Source organism: Heterodontus francisci, chromosome 18 (assembly GCF_036365525.1).
Source record: "Heterodontus francisci isolate sHetFra1 chromosome 18, sHetFra1.hap1, whole genome shotgun sequence".
Lineage (NCBI taxonomy): Eukaryota > Metazoa > Chordata > Chondrichthyes > Heterodontiformes > Heterodontidae > Heterodontus > Heterodontus francisci.
Genome location: NC_090388.1, coordinates 63133959 through 63158831, shown reverse-complemented (window position 1 = coordinate 63158831; position 24873 = coordinate 63133959). Strand labels below are relative to the sequence as shown.

Genomic DNA, 24873 nt, shown 5'->3' with positions numbered 1-24873 from the left:
GGGCAAAGGTTATCCCGAGGACATATAAAGATCAGAGTTAGCTCTTCCAATGCCATAAATCAACTAATACACTCTGAAGCATTTGGTTATACACAAAAGATGGCCCCAGATTCAACTTGCTGAGTTAATTGATCTCAACTTAGCTACCAGCAGGACTTGCAAAAATTGGCTGCAATGATTCTGGGTTAGGAAGGGAAAAATGGGAATCCCCTTGGACATTGTGCATACTGCAGTGAGTGACAAATATGAAAACTTCAGTATTTTGCCTGTTTTTAAAAATTACATAAAGGGTCAAAATGGAAGAAGAAGCCCACCTTCACAAAGTCATAAAATAAATGGCAGACAGTGTCTTCAGGAAAACAGATAACACAACAAGACCAGGATCAGATTGGTCATCACAACCAGTCACCATTAGAACTGAATACAGAGACTGCAGGGTAAACAAAATTAGTAGCCTCCTGAAACAGTATAAATGTCTTATTAGTTGTAAGATTTTTTTCTTTAAATTATAATTCGACTGTGAATTTGAGAAAGAATCTAATTTAAGGCTCAGGTAACAGCGATAAACCGTGAGTTATCTACATCCTTACCATCACTGTTGTAAATTAAAATTTTTTTAAAAAGTCTTGCGCATTGCCTACCTGTCTTCACGTTGTTGATAGCAGCTAATAAACTGAGGTAGCTCTGTGCAAAGGTTGTAGGTAAGGGGCAGCCACCTTGGGCCATTCGTTCCTCCAGCTCGCCTTGCCACGGCAGCCAAGCAATCCTTTATCGTTAACAGATTCTCGCAAGGAAACTGATTAACCATGACGTGGGGCCTCTGCTCACTTAGAGTCCTACAAATGTTGAACACAAATGTACAAAAAAAAAGGGTAAAAGGAGAGTTCTCAACCAAGCAGCAAGTCATCTACTTCGTATAGAGGAAGCTCCAGTTTTAAGGTTGGTGTCAGAGTATGAACAACCTCCAGTTTGAAAAATTTACAATCACTGAAGAAAATAAAAGGTTGGCAGTTTTAAAAAAAAAATCTTTAGTTGCCAAGTAATTGGGGACCACATTGATCTTTCTCCTTTACGATAATTGCAATACAGCTGTATATTTGTGGGCCAACAGATCATTTTCTCCCTCCATCTCTTCCAGCATCTCCCCTGCTTTATTGTTTAACTCCATTACTGGAGAACAGTTCAACTGGCAGTGGTTGCCTTCAGGTATCTCACCCAAGTGACTACTACTCATGTGTGATGTCTTAATGTCAAGTCCTGGCAAGCTGACTGAAGGGGACATAACACTAAAAACCAAAATAAATGCAAAATACTGCAGATGCTGGAAATCTGAAATTAAAACGGAGTGCTCGAAATATTCAGCAGGTCTGGCACATCTGTGGAGAAACAGAGTTAACATTTCAACAATGCTGCCAGACCTGCTGAGTATTTGCAGCACACTGTTTTTATTACACTAGAAATCAATCCCATTTTCACCTGAGAGCGCGAGAGCTGGAGATTCCAAGCTTCTCTTCCCCCATTCATAGACAGAAAATGACAGGTTGCCGGGCACAGAAACAAAATCCTCTTTGTTATTTTTGTCCACTGGCATGCATCTGTTTGCTGAAGGAAGATAGCACAGTCTGAACATCTGCAGAGTAAAACATTTCTCAGACTCCATTTGTGGGATACAGTCAGCCCAACATCAGCCTTTACCTGTAAATACTTGTTCTGCTGGTTTTCCAAAGTATTTTAAAAAGCTGCAAGGTAAAATCTTTGTTTGGACAAAGATAATATTGAGTGTTTTGGAAAACAACAACAACAACACCCACACCCACACACACACACACACACACACACACACACACACACACAGTTAACAGGGGTGGGGGGGGGGGGTGGGAGGGAAGGATTTTTTGGTTTACAACAGTTTCTTAAGAATAGAATAATAAAATACATCATTGTCGTCACGTTCTGGTAGGAAATTCTTTGGTTTGGTGAGGTGTCCCAGAGTCGAATAGTCAGATGCCACTCGAAGTCTCTCCAGGCGACATTGATGAACAGTGGCTAAGCGTTCAAGCAATTTGGCTGTAGCAGGCGTCACATAGGTCTTTCAGCAGTAGTGTAGCAACAGGTCTGCTTCGGTCTTACAGCAGTAGTTTAGCAGTTGAAGATTTCTTCAGATTCCAGGATTTCTTAAAAACAAGAGGCACACTGGATGCAGGGATTCTTCAGAGACAGGAGGCAATAAGAATATGCCACTTTTCAAATACAGGGTTTCTTCAAGAGATGCAGGATTCCTTTAGAGAGAGAGAGGCAACACTTTCTCTGGGTCTTCCTCTGCTCCAGGCAGGTCAAAGTCAAATTTCAAAGCTGCTCTTTGTCAAAGTCACTGGCTTTTTAAAGGGTCCAAAGTGAAAGCAAACTTCCTGAACATGGTCACATGTCCAGGCAGAGAGTCTCCCTTGTCATTCAAAAACTGCTCTGAGGAAGGTCAAACCCCTTGCTCGTTTCCTTAATTGCCTGCTTTCCTGTCCTTATCTGCAAGTGCAACTTTCTTTCAAAGCACCCATAAAGTTCAGCTTTTGTTTTGAACTTCCTTTCAAAACATCGCAAAATTTTCAGCAATTTGCAGTTGCCTTAATGTCCACTGAAATCCTGTTTGTTTTTTTAAAAACATACAATCTTAAGTTTTTAATACAAAATAAAAACCTTGTAACACCTCCGCCCTTGGCAAAATGAAATGCCATTTTTGAATGAGTTTCATTACAATGTGAAGAAAAAAACAGAAGTTGAAAACATTTCAAACACATTTTTGCACTCATGCCCCCATTCACTCTACTGGTAGTTAATACAAATTTGCTTTGCATCATCTTTACTCATGTAATCCAACAAAGTTAAAGTCATGTCAAAGCATCTGCGATCACATTGTTTTATCCCGAAATGTGTACAATCTTTAAATGATAAGGCTGAAACAATAAACTCCATGGAATATTCTAGCATTTTGAGTTTTAAATTTTTCTACAAAGGTTAATGGATTATGGTCAGTATATATCAGTGTTGCTCTGTAGTTGTGGCGGACATATACTTCAAAATGCTTAAGAGCCAACAATAGGCCTAACATTTCTTTTTCCACAGTGGAATACTTTTTTGGTGACGATTCAGTTTTTTTTGAAAAGTATCCCACTGGTTTTTCTATGCCTGATTCGTCATCTTGTAGTGGGACTGCACCGACCCCCAGGTCACTAGCATTAATCGCTACCTTGAAGGACTTAGTAAAATTTGGAGCAGCCAACACTGGTTCATTAGTCAAAATTGCCATTAGCTTTCCAAATGATGCCTGACATTTACCTGACCACACTACCTTGGTTTTCTTTTTCTGTAGCAAATCTGTTAGTGGAGCAGCTACAGTACTGAAATTTGGAACAAACTTTCTGTAGAAACCACACATCCCCAAAAACCTCATGATTTCACACTTAGTCTTAGGGACAGGGAACACCCCCAAGGCTTGTACTTCTGCTGTTCTTAGCAACACTTGCCCTTGCCTCACTATATGCCCAAGGTAGGTCACTCTTTTGCGAATTCGCTTTTGCCAGATTTACTACTAAATCAGCTGCTTGTAATTTTTTTTAAACAGAGTTTCTAGCTGTTTTAAGTGTTCCTTTCAAGTTTTACTGTATAACTAGCACATCAAAATACACTACACAGTTGGGAACACTGGCTACCACTTGATTCATTAGTCTTTGAAAGGTTGCTGAGGCATTTTTTTGCCCAAGTGGCATCACTCGGCACTGGCAAAGACTGTCTGGTGTGACGAAAGCTGATATTTCTTTAGCTTGGGGTATTAAAGAAACTTGCCAGTACCCCTTTAACAAATCTATCTTTGTAAGAAATATGGCACTACCCACTCTGTCAATACAAGTTCCAAGTGAGGAACTGGGTTGGAATCTGCCTTTGTTACTGCATTGACTTTTCTGTAATCTATGCAAAGTCCATCAAGTTTAGGTATGAATACTGTTGGTGAGCTCCAGCTGCTTCGACTAGGTTCAATTAAGTTGTTTTCCAGCATGTATTGGATTTCTGCTTTTACTTGGGCCTGTTTGTAAGCGGTAAGGATGCTGTTTTATAGGAACGGATTCCCCTACATCCACATCATGTATGGCTAAGGTTATACATCCTGGCTTATCCCTAAAGACTCTTTCAGATGCTGTGAGTAGCCTTGTTAGGTCTTTTAGCTGATCTGCATCTAAGTACGAAAGCATGTGGTCCAATTTTCCTAACCACTCTGTTTTAGCTAACTGAATGGTAGGAGGGTCAATTTAAGAATTGTCTAGGCTTCCTTCTGCATTATCCTCACTATCCCTTTCATTCTTAACTGTCCATTTTACCTAACATACCTGTACTTGCTTGTCCTCCTCGTTGCAATAATATTGCTTTAACATACTGATATGACACAGCCGACTCTTTATCTGGTGATCTGGGATGTCAATCAAATGATTGACCACTTTATATGGACCATTGAACTGTGCTTTTAATGGCTCACCCTGTAAAGGTAATTATACTAATACTTCATCCCCTGTTCAAGTCTTTGCGTTCTTGTCTGCCCATTTTCTCATCGAGGTTTGGGATGCTTTAAGGTGTTCCTGAGGCACACTGCAAGCCTTTGTGAGCCTTCTCGGAACACAGATACATAGTCTAGTACAGAAGATTCATCTCTCTGCTCTAAAAACTTGCCTTTGATTAGATTTAGAGGATCTATCTCATGTCCGTGAACCAATTCTTAAGGACTAAAACCTGCAGACTCTGTGAATCTCTTGTAGCAAATAAAAGTCTAGCCCTTTATCCCAATCATGGGGATATTCACGACAGTATGCTCTAATCATTGTTTTGAGAGTCTGATGGTACCTTTCTAAAGCTCCCTGTGTCTGTGGGCGATATGCTGAAGATTTTAACTGTTTGATACCCAAATTACCCATGATTTCCTTCAATATCTTAAACATAAAATTAGAACCTTGATCCGATTGAACTTCAAGTGGTAATCCATACCTTGTGATGAATTGGGTCAACTTCTCTACTACTACCTTAGCAATAATTGCCCTCAAGGGAATGGTCACTGGAAATCGAGTAGCCATATCCATGATAGTGAGTATATATTGATATACCGCTTTTGTTTTTGGCAAGGATCCTACACAGTCTACCAACTGGTTCCTCAAAAACTGGTATGGGAATTAGAGGTACCGGTTTTATGGCAGGTTGCAATTTTCCCACCATTTTACAAAACTGTAACATGTCCTTTGTAAGACCTGGCCAGTAATAATGCTGACTTATAAGTGATTTGGTTTTCCGGATCCCCGTATGTCCTGTTAGTGGAATGTCATGTGCTAACCTTAGTAATTCCCGGCAATATTTTTAGGTGATACCACTACCTGTCGAACACAGGCCTATGAGGTGGTCTCCATTTCCTCATCAGAATCCAGTCTTCAATAGAATAGCTTTCTGGAACTCCTTTTGCTTCCGCTTCTGTCAGAGCTGACTGTGCTAATTTATGTAACTCTGGATCAGCTTGTTGTGTTGTGATTAAAGAAGATTTGTTAAACATCTCATTTGGATTATCTAAATCCTCAAGGAAAGTTTCAGATGTTCGGCCATCTGTCTGTGGTGCCAATTTTACCTCCGACAATGGAACTTGTTTAGCCACTGCCCGGGTTACTACATGCGAAGGAAATATTCCTGGAACTTGTTCCTGTAATTGTTGTTTCTTTAACTTCACTTGGTTTCTCTATGACTACAGGAGAAACTGAAACTTTTGATCTGGCTCTTATATTCTGTGCCTGGGCCAATAAAGGCAAGTACCCTGTTTGCCTTCTTGATCAACTTTACCTACCTGTCCAGCCACCTTCGGGGATCAGTGGACATGCACTCCAAGGTCCCTCTGTTCCTTTATAATTCTCAATATCCTACCATTTATTGTGTAGCCCTTGCCTTGTTAGCCTTCCCAAACGCATTACCTCACAGTTCTGTGGCTTGGAATCCATTTGCCACCCCAATGACGTCCTCACTAAATAGCTGCGTTCGCCGCCTCCATTCCCCTGAACAGTACCCTGCTCCCTCCCACCATCCCTGCTTCAATTGCTACTTTCAATTTCCTGCTGCCTTCCCTCGGCCGCTCACTCCCCGCCTCGTCACTGCCTTCCCTCAGTCGCTCGCTTCCCTTCCTCTCCGCTTCCCCCTCGGCCGTTCGCCACACGCCTCACCACTTCCGCCTCTTGGCCAATCACTGCCCGCTGCGCCACCGAAGCAGCAAGGTAGGAAGCGACTGACCGAGGGGTGACGGGGCGACGTGGGAGCGAGTGGCCAAGGAGGGAAGTGGCAGCCGGGGGCAGGGGTGGGAAGCAGGAAGCGAGCGATCAAAGTGTAGAGGTGAGGAGCAAGTGGCCAGGAGGGAAGAGGCGAGCGGCCGCCTTGCTTCTTCAGGCGGCGTGTGGAGAACGATCAAACGTGGGAGCAAGTGGCCAAGAGGAGTGAAGTGGCGCGGCCTGGAGCTAGCAGCTGGGGGCAGGAGGAAGCAAATGGTTGGAGAGTGGGGGGGGGGTGCGGGCAAGGGTGGGGGGAGCAGTGATGAGGTCTGGAACAAGTGTGCTAAAGAGAAGGCAGCAAGGAGCAGGCAGTGAGAATATGGGTGCAGGAGGGAGCTGCAAAGAGAAGTGCAATGGCAGAAGGGAATGGGAGACTGTTGGGGGGTGGGATGAAGGCGGCGATGGCAGCCATTGAGAAGATTTTCGGGTTGCATTTGTTTTTTGTTCGATAAATTGAGCAGCACCATCTTTAATCCTGGGAGTTGCCTGAAACATCACAGACAGTGGGTTGGTTCAGTGGAAGAGGCTGCTTTTGCGCATGTGCTAGTACTGTGCCATCTAGTGGGTGTGTTGTCTGCAAACACTACCTTACCTTAAATCATTAGCCAACCTTCAGCTGAAACCAAGCACACCATTGGTGCATGCGGCAGTAATACAAGTCATTTGTTTGCATACATAACAGTGACTGCATCTCAAAAAAGTAATCCAATTAATACGAAATACTGCCAGACGCCCTGAGGTTAAGGCACTTCCCATCCCCAACCTGAATGATGGCGGAGCCAACACATCCATGCAAAAGACAGGGCTGAAATGTTTGCAACCATTTTTTTCCGGAAGTGCCGAATTAATGATCCATCCGGGCCTCCTCCTGAGGTCCCCAGATCATTGATGCCAGTCTTCACCCAATTCGATTCACTCCACTGATAAAGAAACAGCTGAGCACACTGGACACAGTAAATATGGGTGCTGATAACCTCCCAGCTGTAGTGCTGAAGACTTGTGCTCCAGAACAAGCTGCACCCCGCCCAAGATGTTCCAGTAGAGTTACAAGACTGGTTTATAGGAACATAGGAAAAGGGAGGAGTAGGCCATTTAGTCCCTCGAGCCTGCTTCACCATTCAGCTAGAGCATGGCTGATCTTCTACCTCAATGCCATTTTCCCACATTATCCCCATATCCCTCGATACCTTAAATATCTAGTAACCTACCAATCTCCGTCTTGAACATATTCAACGATTCAGCCTGCACAGCCCTCTGGGGGGGTGCGCGGGGGGGGGGGGGGGGGGAAGGAGGAGAATTCCAAAGATTCACCACCCTTTGAGTGTAGAGATTCCTCCTCATCTCAGTCCTAAATGGCCTACCTCTTATTCGGAGACTGTGTCCCCTAGCTCTAGGCCTCCTTGCCAGCAGAAATATCCTTCCTGCATCTACCCTATCAAGCCCTGTAAGAATTTTGTATGCTTCAATGAGATCACCTCTCATTCTTCTAGGCCCAGTCTCCTCAATCTCTCCTCATAGGACAATCCAACCATCCCAGGGATCAGTCTGGTGAATCTTCATTGCACTCCCTCTTTGGCAAGCATATCCTTCCTTAAATAAGGAGACCAAAACTGGACATAATACCCCCAGGTGTGATCTCGCCAAGGCTCTATACAGGTCACAGTGTCACAGAATTGTTACAGCACAGAAGGCGGCCATTTGGCCCATCGTGCTTGCACCAGTTCTCCGAGTGAGCAATTCACCCTGCCTTCCCCCCCATAACCCTGTACACTCTTCCTTTTCAGGTAACTATCTAATTCCCTTTCGAATGCCTCGATTGCATCTGCCTCCACCTCATTCTCTGTCAGTGCATTCCAGATCCTAACCACTCATTGCATGAAAAAGCTTCTCCTCATTTTGCCAATTACCCTAAATCTGTGCCCTCCTGTTCTTGATCCTTTCATGATTGGGAACAATTTCTCCCTATCTACTCTGTCTCGACCCCTCATGATTTTGAATACCTCCATCAAATCTCCTATCAGCCTTCTCTTTTCAGAGGAAAACAGTCCCAGCTTCTCCAATTTATCTTGGTAAATGAAGTTCCTCATCCTTGGAACCATTCTCTTGAATCTTTTCTGCACTCTCACCAATGCCTTCACATCTTTCCGTAAATGTGGCACCCAGACTGGATGCAATACTCCAGCTGAGGCCAAACTAGTTCCATGCTCTTGTACTCTACGCCCCTATTAATAAAGCCTAGGATACTGTATTCTTTACTAACCGCTCTCTCAATCAGTCCTACCACCTTCAATGTCATGCGCACATACACACCCAGGTCCCTCTATTCCTGCACCATTAGAATTGTACCCTTTATTTTATATTGTCGCTCACGTTCTTCCTACCAAAGTGAATCTCCGAATTGGACTTCATCTGCCACTTGTCTGCCCATTCCACCAGCTTGTCTATGTCCTTTTGAAGTTCTATACTATCCTCCTCACAGTTCACAATGCTTCCAAGTTTCGAAACATCTGCAAATTTTGAATCGAACCCTCTACACCAAAGTCTAGGTCATTAATATATCAGGAAGAACATGGGTTCCAGGACTGACACCTAGGGAACTCCACTACAAACCTTCCTCCAGCCCGAAAAACATCAAGTAACTATTACTGTTTCCTGTCACTCAACCAATTTTGCATCCATGTTGCTACTGTCCCTTTCATTCCATGAGCTATAACATTGCTCACAAGTCTGCTGTGTGACACTGTATCAAATGCCTTTTGAAAGTCCATGTATTTCACATCAAAAGCATTGCCCTCATCAATCCTTTTGGTTACCCCTTCAAAAAACTCCTGCAAGTTAGTTAAGCATGATTTTCCCTTAACAAATCCACGCTGGCTTTCTTTAATAACCCATATTTGTCCTTGTGACTATTCATTTTGTCCTGAATTATTGTTTCTAGAAGTTTCCCCACCACTGAAGTTAAACTGACTTGCTGGGCTTATCCTTACATCCTTTTTTGAACAAGGATATAACATTTGCAATTCTCCAGTCCTCTGGCAAAACCAAAGTCTAAAGAAGAATGGAAAATTATGGCCAGTGTCTCTGCAATTGCCACTCCCACTTCCTTCAGTATCCTAGGATGCATCTCATTTGCTCCTAGCGCTTTATCAACTTTAAGTATAGACAGCCTATTTAATACCTCATCAATTTTAAATCCTTCTAGTGTATTATCTCCTCTTTCACCATGGCCTGGGTAGCATTATCTTCCTTGGTAAAGACAGATGCAAAGTATTAATACCTCAGCTATTCCCCCTGCCTCCATGCATAATTCCCTTTTTTGGTCCATAATCAGCCCTACTCCACCTTTTACCACCCTTTTACTATTCATATGCCTATAGAAGATTTGGGATTCCCTTTTGTGTTAGCTGGCAGTCTCTTTTCGTGCTCTCTCTCTTTACTTATCTTATTTGCCTTTTCGCGTGCACGCTGAGCCTTCTATATTTAGCCTGGTTCTCTATTGTATTATCTACCTGACATCTGTCATAAGCACACTTTTTCTTCTTCATTTTCATCTCTATCTCCTGCCATCCAGGGAGCTCTGGATTTGTTTGCCCTACCTTTCCCCTTCAAAGAAACATACCTTGACTGTGCCTGAATCATCTCTTCTTTGAAGGTAGCCCATTGTTCAATAATTGTTTGTCCTGCCAACCTTTGATTCAGATTTATTCAGCCCAGATCCATTCTTACCCCACTGAAGTTGGCTTTCCCCCAGTTCATTATTCTTACTCTAGATTTTTCTTTGTCCCTTCACATAGCCAACTTAAACCTTATGATACAATGTGATCACTGTCCCCTAAATGTTCTCCGACTGACACTTGATCCACTTGGCCCACCTCATTCCCACAACCAGGTCCAGCAGTAACTCCCTTCTCATTGGACTGGTAACACACTGCTGTAGAAAATTTTCCTGAACATACTCGAGGCACTCTTGCCCCTCTCTACTCTTTCCACTACTACTATTCTAGTCTATATTCAGATAATTAAAGTCCCCATTATAACTACTCATAATTCTTGCACCTTTCTGTAATTTTCTTGCAAATTTGTTCCTCTACATCCTTTCCACTAGTTGACGGCCTGCAGACTACACCGAGCAATCTAACTGACCTTTTTTGTTCCTTAGCTCTAGCCAAATAGATTCTGTCCTTTGCCCCTCTGGGATATCCTCTCTCTCAAGCACTGTAATACTCTCCTTAATCAGTACTACCACTCTTCCCCCTTTTCTTCCTTTCATATCTTTCCTGGATACAAGGTGTCCAGGAATATTTAACACCCAGTCCGGCCATTCTTTGAGCCAGGTCTGTTATAGCCACATCATCATATTCCCATGTCAATCTGTGCCTGTAACTCACCAATCTTATTAATTACACTCAGTGTATTCACATACATGCACAGTAACCATGATTTAGACTTTATTACTTCCTCCCTTACTCTGAACCCACCTAATAACTTCCCTACTCTAGTGCTATCTATCTCTCCCAGTATTCTGGGCACCTTGGCAATGTTATCTAACGCTCTCACCTCATGCACCAAAAGCAGTATGACGTCTTTACTCTGCACTCAAATCCTCTTGCAATAAAGGCCAATGTACAATTTGCCTTCAGAATTGCTTGCTGCACTTGCAGGTTAGCTTTCAGCGACTTATGAACAAGGACACCCAGGTCTCTTTGGACATCAACACTTCCCAACCTCTCACCATTTAAAAAATACCCTGTATTTCTGTTTTCCTACCAAAGTGGATAACTTCACATTTTTCCACATTATATTCCATCTGCCATGTTCTTGCCCACTCACTTGTCCTGTCTAAATCCCCTTGAAGTCTCTTTGCATCCTCCTCACAACTCTCATTCCCACCTAGTTTTGTGTCCTCAGCAAACTTTGGAAATATTACATTTGGTCCCCACATCCAAATCATTGATAGAGATTGAGCACAGCTGGGGCCCAAAGACTGATCCTTGCAGTACCCCACTAGTCACAGCCTGCCAACTTGAGAATGAACCGTTTATTTCTACTCTCTGTTTTCTGTGCGTTAACCAATTCTCAATACAATGTGCTCTAAATTTTGCTTCCTAACCTCCTGTGTGGTACCTTATCAAAAGCATTCTGAAAATTCAAATACACCACATCCACTGGTTCCCCCGTATCTGTTCTGCTAGTCACAATCCATGTTGACTCTGCCCAATCCTACCATCATTTCCTAACTGTCCAATTATCACATCTCCTTCATTATAGATTCTAGCATTTTCCCGACTACTGATGTCAAACTAACAGCTCTGTAAAAGCTTTTATAGATATGTAAAAAGGAAAAGATTAGCAAAGACAAATGTGGGCCCATTACAGGCAGAGATGGGAGAATTTATAATGGGCAATAGGGAAATGACAGAGCAACTAAACAAATACTTTGTATCTGTCTTTACAGAGGAAGGTACAAAAAGCAATCTAGGAATGCTAGAGAACCAAGGGACTAGTGTGAATGAGGAATTGAATGAAATTAGTATTAGTAACAAAGTAGTACTGGAGAAATTAATGGGACTGATGGTTGGATCACCTTTCCTGCTGGTTTTTGCACCTCAAAAGGAATGTAAATTTGTTGTAAACCCTGTATTAATGCTTTAAATGCGAGCCATTGTCTGTCTACCGTCATACCTTTTAATATAATTTCCCAAACTACCACAGCCAATTTTCCCCTCATACCTGCATAGTTTCCTTTACTTACATTTAAGTCCCTAGTTTCGGATTGAACTACATCACTTCCAAACTTCATGCTAAATTCTATTATATTATGGTCACTCTTCCCTTGAGGCTCCTTTACAAAGAGATTATTAATTAGCCCTTTCTCATTGCACAATACCAGATCTAAAATTGCCCATTCTCTGGTTGATTCCTCATACTGTTCTGGAAAACCATCTTGTATACAGTCCATTAATTTGCCCTCCACAGCATTAGCGCTAATTAAGTTTGCCCAGTGTATACGTAGATTGAAATCCATGATTACTGTATTACCCTTGTTACATGCACTTCTAATTTCTTGATTTATACCATGCCCTACATTACCACTACTGTTTGGTGGCCTAGAAACAACAACTCCCAATGTTTGCTGCCCCTTGCTGTTTCTTAGCTCCACCCAAACTGATTCTACATCTTGATCTACCAATCTAAGATCCTCTCTCACTAATGTACTAATCTCATCCTTTATTAATAGTGCTACACCATCTCCTTTTCCTTTTGCCTATCCTTCCAAGTACCTTTGAACATTCAGTTCCTAGCCTTGGTCACCCTGCAGCCAAGGCTCCATAATGGCAATTAGATCATACCTGTTTACTTCCATTTGTGCCTTCAATTCATCTACTTTGTTATGAATGTTGTGTGCATTTAGAGTGCCTTTAATTCTGTCTGATTATATTTGCAACCTCGAGCCTTATCTGCTGGTGCATTCTTAGGTTTGTGCGCACTGTCCCTTCCTGACACACTCTGATTATCACTACCCTTATTGCTACCTTGCTCTCTGGCCTTACCACATCTTCCTTCACTTGATCCCTCGCCCCCACTACTTATTTTAAAGCCTTCTCTACTGCCCGAGTTATACTACTCGCCAGAACACTGGTCCCAGCATGGTTCAGATGAAGACCATTCCAATGGTACAGCTCCCACTTTCCCCACTACTGGTGCCAGTGCTCCGTGAATCAAAACACTTTTCTCATGCCAATCTTTTAGCCATGCATTTAACTCTCTAATCTTATTTACCCAACTCCAATTTGCTCATGGTTCTGGTAATAATCCAGAGATTACCACCTTTGAGGTTCTGCTTTTTAATTTAGCCCCTAAATGCTCATATTGTCTAAGCAGAACCTCTTTCCTAGTCCTATCTATGTCATTGGTACCTATGTGGACCATAACAACTGGATCCTCCCCTTTCCATTGCAAGTTCATCTCCAGCCCCAAGCAGATGTCCAGAACCCTGGCACCGGGCAGGCAACACAACCTCCTGGGCTCTCAATCTCAGCTGCAGAGAATGGTGTCTATCCCTCTGATCATACTGTCCCCTACTACTACTACATTCCTATTAACTCCCCCCACTTGAATGGCTTCCTGTACTATGGTCAGTTCGCTCACCCACATTACAGTTCCCACTTTCATCCATGCAGGCCACAAGAACCTTGAACCTGTTGGAAAATTGCATGGGCTAAAGCTCCTCCACTCCTACCTTCTTGATCCCCATACCTGTTTCACGCACAGTCACACCCTCCTGTCCCTGACCATGGACCAAATCAAACGACCCTATCCTAAGGGGTGTGACCACCTCCTGAAACAAAGTGTCCAGGTAACTTTCCCCCTCCCTGATGTGTCACAGCGTCTGCCTCCAGCTCAATGACACGGAGCCGAAGTTCTTCCAGCTGCAGACAATTACTGCAGATGTTTGCTCCTTGAATCTCACAGGTGTTCGAGTTCCCACATTCTGCAGCCACCACACAACACCTGCCCTGCCATCTTTATAGCTTTTAATTGATTATTTTACTGATGGAATTTTAATTGCCTCTGGCCCTGCCTGTGCTCATATTATTTCAATCAATGTCAGATATGAGGATGTTCACTGAGTATTGCACAGTGTTCAGTACCATTCCTGACTCCTCAGAAAATGAGGTAGAAAGATGTGGACAACATTCAGGCTTGGGCTGATCAGCGGCAAGTAGCATTTGTGCCACACAAGTCGCAGACAACGACCATCTCCAACAAGAGAGAATCTAACGATTTCCCTTCACATTCTATGGCATTAACATTGTTCAATCCCCCCCATCATCAACATCTACAGGATTAGCAGTGACCAGAAACTTAACTGGACCAGCCACATAAACACTATGGCTACAAGAGCAGGTCAGAGGCTGGAAATTCTGTGGTGAGCAACTCACCTCCTGACCCGCAAAAGCCTATCCATCGTTTCCAAGGCACAAGTTAGGAGTGCAAGTGAAGAGATAGCCAACTCTCTATTCATTCCCATGGAACAGAACACCAGCCCTTTAGGATCAGAGAATACTTCATTCAAGGAACACAAGTTATTAGCTTGACTAATGTAGACTGTAACGGCAGATTAATATGTCAGGATGTTTTAATTCATTACTATGGAAGATTTGGAATTTATACTTGGATGACCAGTGGTGATTATTCAACACCCCCCCCTCACCACACCCCGCCCCCATCCCATATATACGAATAAAAAGTGTAAACAATGCCAATTAATGTCTAGACTAGATACAATAAATATTGGTTCTATGCATTTTCATTTTTAATATTTGCATTTGAAACATTGGATTATCAAAACTAAGATAATTTGAGTATAAATTAATCTCCCACCAAATCAGTAATAAGAATTAATTACATTGGATCCTGTGTTTTGGCTTAACTCATAATTCCTAGTGGACTTTATACACAAGACGCATTGATGTAGTCAATGGCACTCGCTTTCAATCATAATGTGGCAGCTTCCCAGATGTACATCACACAACAGTTACATGATTTTCTGCATAAACAATTCCATCATTGACTTTTTTTTTGTCCTCTTTCAATAACTGGGTAAATCTAATTCTTAAAAATGTTTTTTTTTAAGTTAAGAGAAATCATCAACATGCATACAACCAGGGTGGTCTGGGCAGGGCATTACAGCTATTTTTCCAAGTCTGTACTTGCAACGTTAAAACAAACAAGTTCATAAATTATATTTTAAGCATTATGTATAAAATGAGACATGAGTATTCCTTCAGAGGCCAATCTTAACCGATATGACTGTTACTCAAATTACTCAATTGTTACTCAATTATCAAATTAAGGGCGGCACAGTGGCGCAGTGGTTAGCACCGCAGCCTCACAGCTACAGCGACCCGGGTTCAACTCTGGGTACTGCCTGTGTGGAGTTTGCAAGTTCTCCCTGTGTCTACGTGGGTTTCCTCCGGGTGCTCCAGTTTCCTCCCACATACCAAAGACTTGCAGGTTGATAGGTAAATTGGCCATTATAAATTGCCCCTAGTATAGATAGGTGGTAGGGAAATATAGGGACAGGTGGGGATGTGGTAGGAATATGGGATTAGTGTAGGATTAGTATAAATGGGTGGTTGATGGTCGGCACAGACTCGGTGACCGAAGGGCCTGTTTCAGTGCTGCATCTCTAAACTAAACTAAATATGGGATTAATGTAGGATTAGTATAAATGGGTGGTAGATGGTCGGCACAGACTCGGTGGGCCGAAGGGCCTGTTTCAGTGCTGTATCTCTAAATAAAAAACAAATAAAATAATTTTTTTTTAAAAATCCAGTAAATTTCATACCATTTTGGCAGCCATTATAACTGAAATATGAATGGACCTTACAATCTACTCCTGGGTTTCGTTTGGGCAGAGAAGGCAGCCTCTAACTTGTGTTATTAAATTTCATACTCAAGTCATTTTAAACACAATTGCCTTAGAAACGTAATTCACAAAAATGTCCAGACTTAAAACCAGTCTGGAAACATAAAACATGTGTTCCCACATTTTAATTTTTTAAAAATCATAACAGTGAAAAGTTTGGTTTAAAAATGTCACACTTAAGTTTTAATACATAATGTGTATTTATATTGGGGTTTTCACATAAGCAGACATGACAAGTGGCACCAAGACTGCTAAAGCTAAAACAGTACAGTCCAGCCCGACCCGACCCCGAATGCTGACACAGAATATAGACCCGACCCGAACCCAACAAATGTATTCGGGTTTGTTTGGGTCAGGTAGCCAGGCTGTGCTCTATAGTACTTTGAGCAATCCACTTACCTTTACCAAATACTATGATTTACAGCTGTCACGGAACTGTTTTTTTCTTCTCTGATTGGGGCAGTGCACCTTTAAGACTCAGTTTTAAAATAATACATGGTTTTTAAACAGAGGCACACAATGTGCCACAGCTGCACCTGTTACCTAGGCAACAGCAGGAGAGGTCACATGATGTAATGTTTCAATTTAAATGTGTAAAAAACAGCTAAAACCAGTTTTGAGAGGAACCAGCGACATATGCTTGCTTTGAAAGAAGAGAATTCTGTCAGCAGAAATTCTACAATGAGCCACAGGCTGTGTTAATTGCCCAAGGAGAAAAAAATCTCTTTTGAAGAGAACATTCATATTGCCGGAGGTAGCAAAATTCCTTTTTCTTTACTTTTTTTTCCATTCATTCATGTGACGTGGGCGTCACTGGCTATGCCAGCATTCATTACCCATCCCTAATTGCCCTTGAGAAGGTGGTGGTGAGCTGCCTTCTTGAACTGCTGCAGTCCATGTGAAGTAGGTACACCCACAGTGCTGTTAGGAAGGGAGTTTCAGGATTTTGACCCAGCGTCAGTGAGGAACGGCAATATAGTTCCAGGTCAGGATGGTGCGTGACTTGGACGGGAATTTGTAGGTGGTGATGTTCCCATGCATCTGCTGCCCTTGCCTTTAGAGGTGGTAGCGGTTGCGGGTTTGGAAGGTGCTGTCGAAGGAGCCTTGGTGCATTGCTGTAGTGCATCTTGCAGATGGCACACACTGCTGCCACTGTGCATCAGTGGTGGAGGGAGGGAATGTTTGTGGATGGTGTGCCAATCAAGCGGACTGCTTTGTTCTGGATGGTGTCGAGCTTGAGTGTTGATGGAGCTGCACCCATCCAGGTAAGTGGAGAGTATTCCATCACACTCCTGACTTGGGCTTTGTAGATGGTGGACAGGCTTTGGGGAGTCAGGAGGTGAGTTACTCGCCGCAGGATTCCTAGCCTCTGAACTGCTCTTGTAGCCACGGTATTTATATGGCTACTCCAGTTCAGTTTCTGGTCAATGGTAGCCCCTAGGATGTTGATAGTGGGGGATTCAGCGATGCTAATGCCATTGAATGTCAAGGGGAGATGGTTACATTCTCTCGTTGGAGATGGTCATTGCTTGGCACTTGTGTGGCGTAAATGTTACTTGCCACTTATCAGCCTAAGTCTGGATATTGTCCAGGTCTTGCTGTATTTCTACACGGACTGCTTCAGTACTTGAGGAGTTGCGAATGGTGTTGAACATTGTGTAATCATCAGTAAACATCCCCACTTCTGACCTTATGATTGAAGGAAGGTCATTGATGAAGCAGTTGAAAATCGTTGGGCCTAGGACACTATCCTGAGGAACCCCTGCAGTGATGTCTTGGAGCTCAGATGATTGACCTCCAACAACCACAGTCATCTTCCTTTGCACTAGGTATGACTCCAACCAGCAGAGAGTTTTCCACCTGATTCCCATTGACTCCAGTTTTGCTAGGGCTCCTTGATGCCATACTTGGTCAAATGCTGCCTTGATGTCAAGGGCAGTCACTCTCACCTCACCTCTTGAGTTCAGCTCTTTTATCCATGTTTGAACCAAGGCTGTAATGAGGTCAGGTGCTGAGTGGCCCTGGCGGAACCCAAACTGAGCATCACTGAGCAGGTTATTGCTCAGCAAGTGCTGCTTGATGGCACTATTGGTGACACCTTCCATCACTTTACTGATGATTGAGAGTAGACTGATGGGGCGGTAATTGGCCGGGTTGGACTTGTCCTGCTTTTTGTGTACAGGACATATCTGGGCAATTTTCCACATTGCCGGGTAGATGCCAGTGTTGTAGCTATACTGGAACAGCTTGGCTAGGGGTGTGGCAAGTTCTGGAGCACAGGTCTTCAGTACTATTGCCGGAATACTGTCAAGACCCATAGCCTTTGCAGTATCCAGTGCCTTCAGTTGTTTCTTGATATCACGCTGAGTGAATCGAACTGGCTGAAGTCTGGCATCTGTAATGCTGGGCATTTCAGGAGGCCGAGATGGATCATCAACTCGGCACTTCTGGCTGAAGATTGTTGCAAATGCTTCTGCCTTATCTTTCACACTGATGCGCTGGGCTCCCCCATCATTGAGGATGGGGATGTTCGTGGAGCCACCTCCTCCAGTTAGTTGTTTAATTGTCCACCACCATTCACGACTGGATGTGGCAAGACTGCAGACCTTAGATCTGATCCGCTGGTTATGGGATCGCTTAGCTCTGTCTATTGCATGCTGCTTACGCAGTTTGGCATGCAAGTAGTCCTGGGTTGTAGCTTCACCAGGTTGACACCTCATTTTGAGGTATGCCTGGTGCTGCTCCTGGAATGCCCTTCTGCACTCTTCATTGAACCAGGGTTGGTCTCCCAGCTTGATGGTAATGGTAGAGTGGGGGATATGCCGGGCCATGAGGTTACAGATTGTAGTTGAGTACAATTCTGCTGATGGCCCACAGCGCCTCATGGATGCCCAGTTTTGCATTGCTAGATCTGTTCGAAATCTATCCCACTTAGCATGGTGATAGTGCCACACAACACGATGGACGGTATCCTCAATGTGAAGGCGGGACTTCATCTCCACAAGGACTGTCCGGTGGTCACTCCTACCAATACAGTCATGGACAGAAGCATCTGCAGCAGGCAGATTGGTGAGGACGAGGTCAAATATGTTTTTCCCTCGTGTTGGTTCCCCCACCACCTGCCGCAGACCCAGTCTAGCAGCTATGTCCTTTAGTACTCGGCCAGCTCAGTCAGTAGTGGTGCTACCGAGCCACTCTTGGTGATGGATATTGAAGTCCCCCACCCAGAGTACATTTTGTGCCCTTGCCACCCTCCATGCTTCCTCCAAATGGTGTTCAACATGGAGGAGCTGCAGCCGAAGGGCTTTGTGTACCTTTCACGAAAAGACTGTTTCATCAAATTCACGTGGAGACTTCGAGTGATATCTGATTGTTTTTTACACTAGGATACCTCACCCATCAGGAACGTAACCCACAAAGACTTATAATCCAGTTATCTATTTATTCTTAAGAAACTAATTTTTTAAAAACATCATTTAAAAAAAGTTATCTGTTGATTTCTGAATGTGTGTGAATGGGGGAGTTGGGTTAAAATAAGAAGTTATAAGGTCTTTAGACATAGGGCTATCTTAATAGCGTTTAAGATTTAGTTTTAATAAATAGTTAATTTGTTGTTGTCTAAAGATACCTGGTTTGGTCTGTTTTATTCTTGGTGGGGGGGGGCAAGGGCGGAGCAGGATTACATGAGGCGTTTAATTTGGCTGTTTTCCAGTTGGGTGGGGAAACTTTAATAATATGCTGCGAACTCTGGAGTGATGGGGCTGAATTGACAGTGCATTGCTCCCCCCTCGGTCATAACACAGCCTAAAGTTGCCAGCAATCCATGTCAGGATCATTTTCCACCTGCAAGAGCCTTCCTCTTCCTAGTTCAATACTATTTTTACAATCTTCAACTGTATGTGGAGCATGTATATTGAAGAAGGAAAGAGATATTACCTAACTTCAATAGAATCTTTATTATTTTTCCTCCAGGAGCCTACTCCACACCACATTCCTTCCTAACCTTTCCCTCCTTGCACTAATTTTCTTATTTATCATTTAACAATATGAATCCGTGGGGTACAGCTTATGACTTACAGATGAAAAAAACAAGAGGTCATCTGCTGCTCCTCTGATGTTAGTGCCTTGCCATTGCAAAACCACTCAAAGAGGTGCTCTTAATTCTCTCCCCAGCCAACCACATTCCCTCAGGAACTTATCACGTATGGAGGAATGCTCCCTTTCAATAAAGGTGAAGACTCTTATCAGAGGTAGGAAACCTCTTTTTTCTCTCTGTCTTTCTGTAAAAGGTCATGAAAGAATATATGATGTGAACGGAGACTTGTACCCCATCAACCAGTGTTGTATTCAAACCTTGGGCCAAGGGTTGGCATGACAGATATGAGAATTCAATGCACCACAGTCCCTTTTGTCAGTCCATTCTGCAGAAAGCAGAAATAATTACAGCATGCATTTTTATGCAATTAAAACCAAATTGTTGTGACATTAATACCCCCAGAGAATGAGTTGAAAATTCTCCTCCCCATGATGAGACACTGACCTGTAGTCTTTGAAATGATGGTACAAGTAAAGAATATCTGCCTCCTTTTCATCTTCTGTAAACACAAAGCGTGGGGAATTCAGGTTCTGCAACACTTGCTTGACTTCTGTATACAGCCTGAACAAAGTGGAAGGGATGTTAAAAGACAAGAACCAAATAGATCAGAGCCACTGAATTATAAACATTTCTTACTGAGACATGATAATCTAAACAGCTTCCATGCTTACACTTGGCAGGGCTACTGAATTTAACATTAAAATCAAAAGACATACAGGGCGACACTTCAAAAGAGTCAAATACACTTGGTCAACATCAGGTCTGGTTTACTATTTGTAAACTATCAATCCCACAACCCCATCCTTATGAACACTGGAATAGCAGGAGGACATTCAACCCCTCAAGCCTGTTCTGAGGAAGAGTCATATCCAACTCGCAACGTCAACTCTGTTTCTCTCTCCACCGATGCTGCCAGACCTGCTGAGTATTTCCAGCAGGTTCTATCTTTCTGTTCCTTTGCAGTCCCCCACCAGAGCATATAGCTTCTATCGATCCTATCAAATCCTTTAATTATCTTAAACACCTCAATTAGATTTTTCCTTGGTCTTCTATACTCAGGGAATACCAGTCTAATCTATGAAACTTGTCCTCATTATTTAACTTTTTTAGGCCTGGTAACATTCTGGTTAATCTGCGCTGTCCCCCATTTAAGGCCATTACATCTTTCCTGAGGTTTGATGCCCTAAACTGAACACAGTACATCAAATGACATCTAAACAGAGATTATGGAGTTTTAGCAGAACTTCCACACCTTTGTATTCCAGCCTCTTTGAGATAAAGGCTAACATTCCATTAGCCTTTTTCATTCTTCCAGTTTTTAGTAATTTCTGTACTTAGCCCCTAAATTTATCTGTTCTTTGGCAGTTCCTAGCTTTTTAGAAAATACTCTGATCCATCTTTGAGGTCCAAAGTAGACAACCTCACACTGCCTCACATTGAACTTTATCTGCCACAGTTTTGCCTGCTCGCTTATCCAATAATGTCCCTGTGAAACTTTCTAGTTCTATCTAATCTACTGAATGTACCACCTAACCTAGTGTCATCAGACAACTTGAACATTTGGCTCTCTGTTGCTTCATCTAAGTCATTGTTACTGCATCTAAGTCATTAATATAGTGAAAGGCTGAAGCCCCAGTACAGATCACTGGGAGGCACCACTAGTCACATCCGAAAAGTTCTAATTATTATTGAATTAAAATTAAGGAAGTAAAGCAATCTTTTTCTGGCTCTTATTTTCACATACATGGTATCTTACTCGTGCCTGCGCTTGAGCACTTATTTTTTTTAATCGAAACAACTTGAACAAGGCATCAAACTGTCATGTACAGTATAAGGATACAAAATTTATTGTGTCATTACAATCATCGGGACGCATTTATATATATATTTAGTAAAAAAAGTTATTTCAGCTAAGCCATGCAGATGACTTTAACACTACAGATTTTTTGTGCAGTGAGCACAGATGATAGGTGTGAGGGGGACTCCTTGCAAATATCAGCAGCTTCGCAGGGGCACGCTGTCCTAACTTCTGAAAGATGGTGTTAACTCCCCAAAGGGGAACAAAGGGTCTTTTCAAGAAAAGTGACCATAAAGTGGTCTTTTAAGTGGCCTAAAAAGTGGTCTCTCAAGCTGTAATTCTGGGAAACCCAAATGATTGTTACAATTGTGAGAAAATTCAGACAAGAGATAAACAGAAAGACTTTTAGAACTAGCAGCTGTTTCCAATTACTGGCTAGAGCTAAGTGAATACAAGACTGTCAAGGACGTTGAATGAATGGGCCGTCTTATCTGGAGATATAAATACATGGGAGTTTTCCAAGGCCGCTAAGGGAGGTTCTTTTTAGATAGCAGTACTGTTATAATAATACAAGACTATCTCAGTAAGTTCTAAAAATCTGCTAGTACCTATAGAGCTGTACCACGATCACCACCTTACAGGACAAAATAGAAATGCAAAAAAAATCCTTATACATACTTGAAAATTTTATCTTTCTGATAAACTGGTGGTTCTATTGGAAGTGGTAAAACTTCTTTATTATCAGCTGAAACAGCCTGAAATTCAGAAATTGCAGTTAAGATTGTGAAATGATAAACAAGTTGTGTTCTTAAAATGAATGTCACCGACAGTACATTAATAGTGCAATTAAAATAACCAACTTCTATACTTCATTTTGCACTTCAGCAGAAGTAGGTTAAGTCGATAGTAGTTGGGATGGTTAGAATTTGCAGGCCAGGATTGGGCTTGACTGGTGATTAAATACCTTTCAAACATCACACATTGGCCAGCAAGACATGGCACTAGACCAAAACCAATAACTGGCCTAATATACCCCCAACAAGCATTCAACGCCTTTAGGAGAGATGGGGAGAAAACAGAGAAAATATTAAACAAAGATTTCCATGACATTTAATAACCAGTTTACTAATAGGTAAATGGCACAGTAACTTGAAAAAGTCAAGAGGTACAATGGCGCAGTGGTTAGCACCGCAGCCTCACAGCTACAGCGACCCGGGTTCAATTCTGGGTACTGCCTGTGTGGAGTTTGCAAGTTCTCCCTCTGTCTGCGTGGGTTTCCTCTGGGTGCTCCGGTTTCCTCCCACATGCCAAAAGACTTGCAGGTTGATAGGTAAATTGGCCATTATAAATTTCCCCTAGTATAGGTAGGTGGTAGGGAAATATAGGGACAGGTGTGGATGTGGTAGGAATATGGGATTAGTGTAGGATTAGTATAAATGGGTGGTTGATGGTCAGCACAGACTCGGTGGGCCGAAGGGCCTGTTTCAGTGCTGTATCTCAAACTAAACTAAACTAAACTAAATCAAATGTACTGCAACAAATATGTTGCATTTAGTTTGACAAAACACAGAATACCATTACAAATCTTTTCTCCATTTACTGGTTGACCCCAACCAATCATACCAGTCTATGTCCTTACCTTGTAATAGTCATCCGGAGGTTCACTGATACTTGCATTAACCTCCCTCAAATCAACTGGCACCCAAGGCAATAGCCTGCATTTCCTGATGAGAGGATTTTGCTCACCATGTGCATGATCCCACGTTACCTCTTCTGCAAGAATGTTCAAAGGAGGTTTCAAAAGTGGCACAACGGAGACACATACTACCCATTCCAACACATTTTCAACACGTTTTCAAGCCTTTTTAAAAAAAAATTACACTTTTTAACTGTTATGTCAGTGCTTCCATTTTTTGTTAAATATTTTTTGAGAACTCATTAAAATTGTGGAAAAGGATTCATTTTGGAAGGTTGAAGATTTCATAGAAGCTGGACTTTGTTTTTTGTTAAAGGTTCACTGAAAGGACACTTGAAATGCTGTGTTTGAAAACAACCTTTACTGGATATCACATGCCCTAAGATAAACAAACAGAAACCTTGGTGACTTGGGGGAGATGTTTACAGAAAAGTGACATGTCAAGATTTATGAGGGTCAGGAGTTGGTTTGGCTTCTGAGATATTGGCTGGGATTTTACCCTTGGAGACGGGAGCCATCCACCGACTGAAGTCGATGGCGAACCCGCTTCCGCCTGGCCTGGCTAACCTACCCATATTTTGCCTAATAGAGCTGCCAGTCAATCAGCGGGACTGCAGCCTAGCTTCAAGACGAAGATGTCGGGGAGCCGAATAACGAGAGAGCGTATTGGGGGTGGTTGGGGCATCAGGGGCAGTCCTCTGTCGGGCACAGGGTGTCTGATCATGAGGCCCCTGCTCCCCAGGCCGTCAGAGGGCTACCTGCTTTTGTTAGGCGTTCTTTCTCGGGCCTGGGTCGCCCACTTGCCAAGGGTAAAATCCCTGTAGCGGCGGGCGGAGGCCCTTAAGTTGCCACTTAAGGGCCTTGATTGGCCTGGAGTGGACGGGCCGTTTTTCACCGCCGTTGCCCTGCATAAAGTGGTGCCGGAGGTGGGGTTGGGCCCCCTCCCACCCCCGAGCCTCCCACTCCATTTTATGCCCACCACCCCCCTTGCCCACTTCCCGCTCTTTGTGGAGGGGGGGGGGGGGGTGCGGGGGAATTCCGGCCATAGTTCTGATTCAGTTGGGGTGTGGACAATGTTGAATAGCAGTGGTTTTGTAGCCTGCGTGTGTGCGTGTTTAGAAAGGGAATTTTCATGGCCGGAATTTTACGCCACCCCAGCAGGTCAGGCGTGGGGGCGGCGTAAAATTGAGCTGCAGGCTCTGGGAAGCCTACCCGCACTGATTCCGCCTCCAAACAAGTTTATGGAGGTCAGGCGGCGGGTGGGAAACAGCCCGCCCGCCCGAGGCCAATCAAGACTCTTAAGTGGCCACTTAAGGATCCTCGCCTGCCTCCACGGGTATTTTACCCATGGCAAACAGATGTGCTAGGGCTGTGAAAGGCTGCCTGAGGGGGGGCGGGGGAGGTGGTCATGGCAGTTGGGCACAGGGTGTCCGATTGAGGGCCACCCCCGGGACCCAAGACACCCACCCCTCCCCCCAAAGGACCACTCCATCCTAACAAGGGAAGGACCGATCC

General features: G+C 43.3%; 1 protein-coding gene across 3 annotated transcripts in view; it reads right to left on the bottom strand.

Annotated features, from left to right (window-relative positions):
- The window catches only part of ttll12 (tubulin tyrosine ligase-like family, member 12), a 103166-nt gene that overhangs the window by 45094 nt on the left and 33199 nt on the right, over positions 1-24873 (bottom strand). For all 3 annotated transcript variants that reach the window (XM_068050871.1, XM_068050873.1, XM_068050872.1), the window contains exons 5-8: positions 23302-23435; positions 22341-22417; positions 20309-20425; positions 642-836 (exon numbers count right to left, since the gene is read on the bottom strand). In XM_068050871.1, the coding sequence (XP_067906972.1) occupies positions 642-836; positions 20309-20425; positions 22341-22417; positions 23302-23435 (523 nt within the window). The remainder of the gene's footprint in view (positions 1-641; positions 837-20308; positions 20426-22340; positions 22418-23301; positions 23436-24873) is intronic.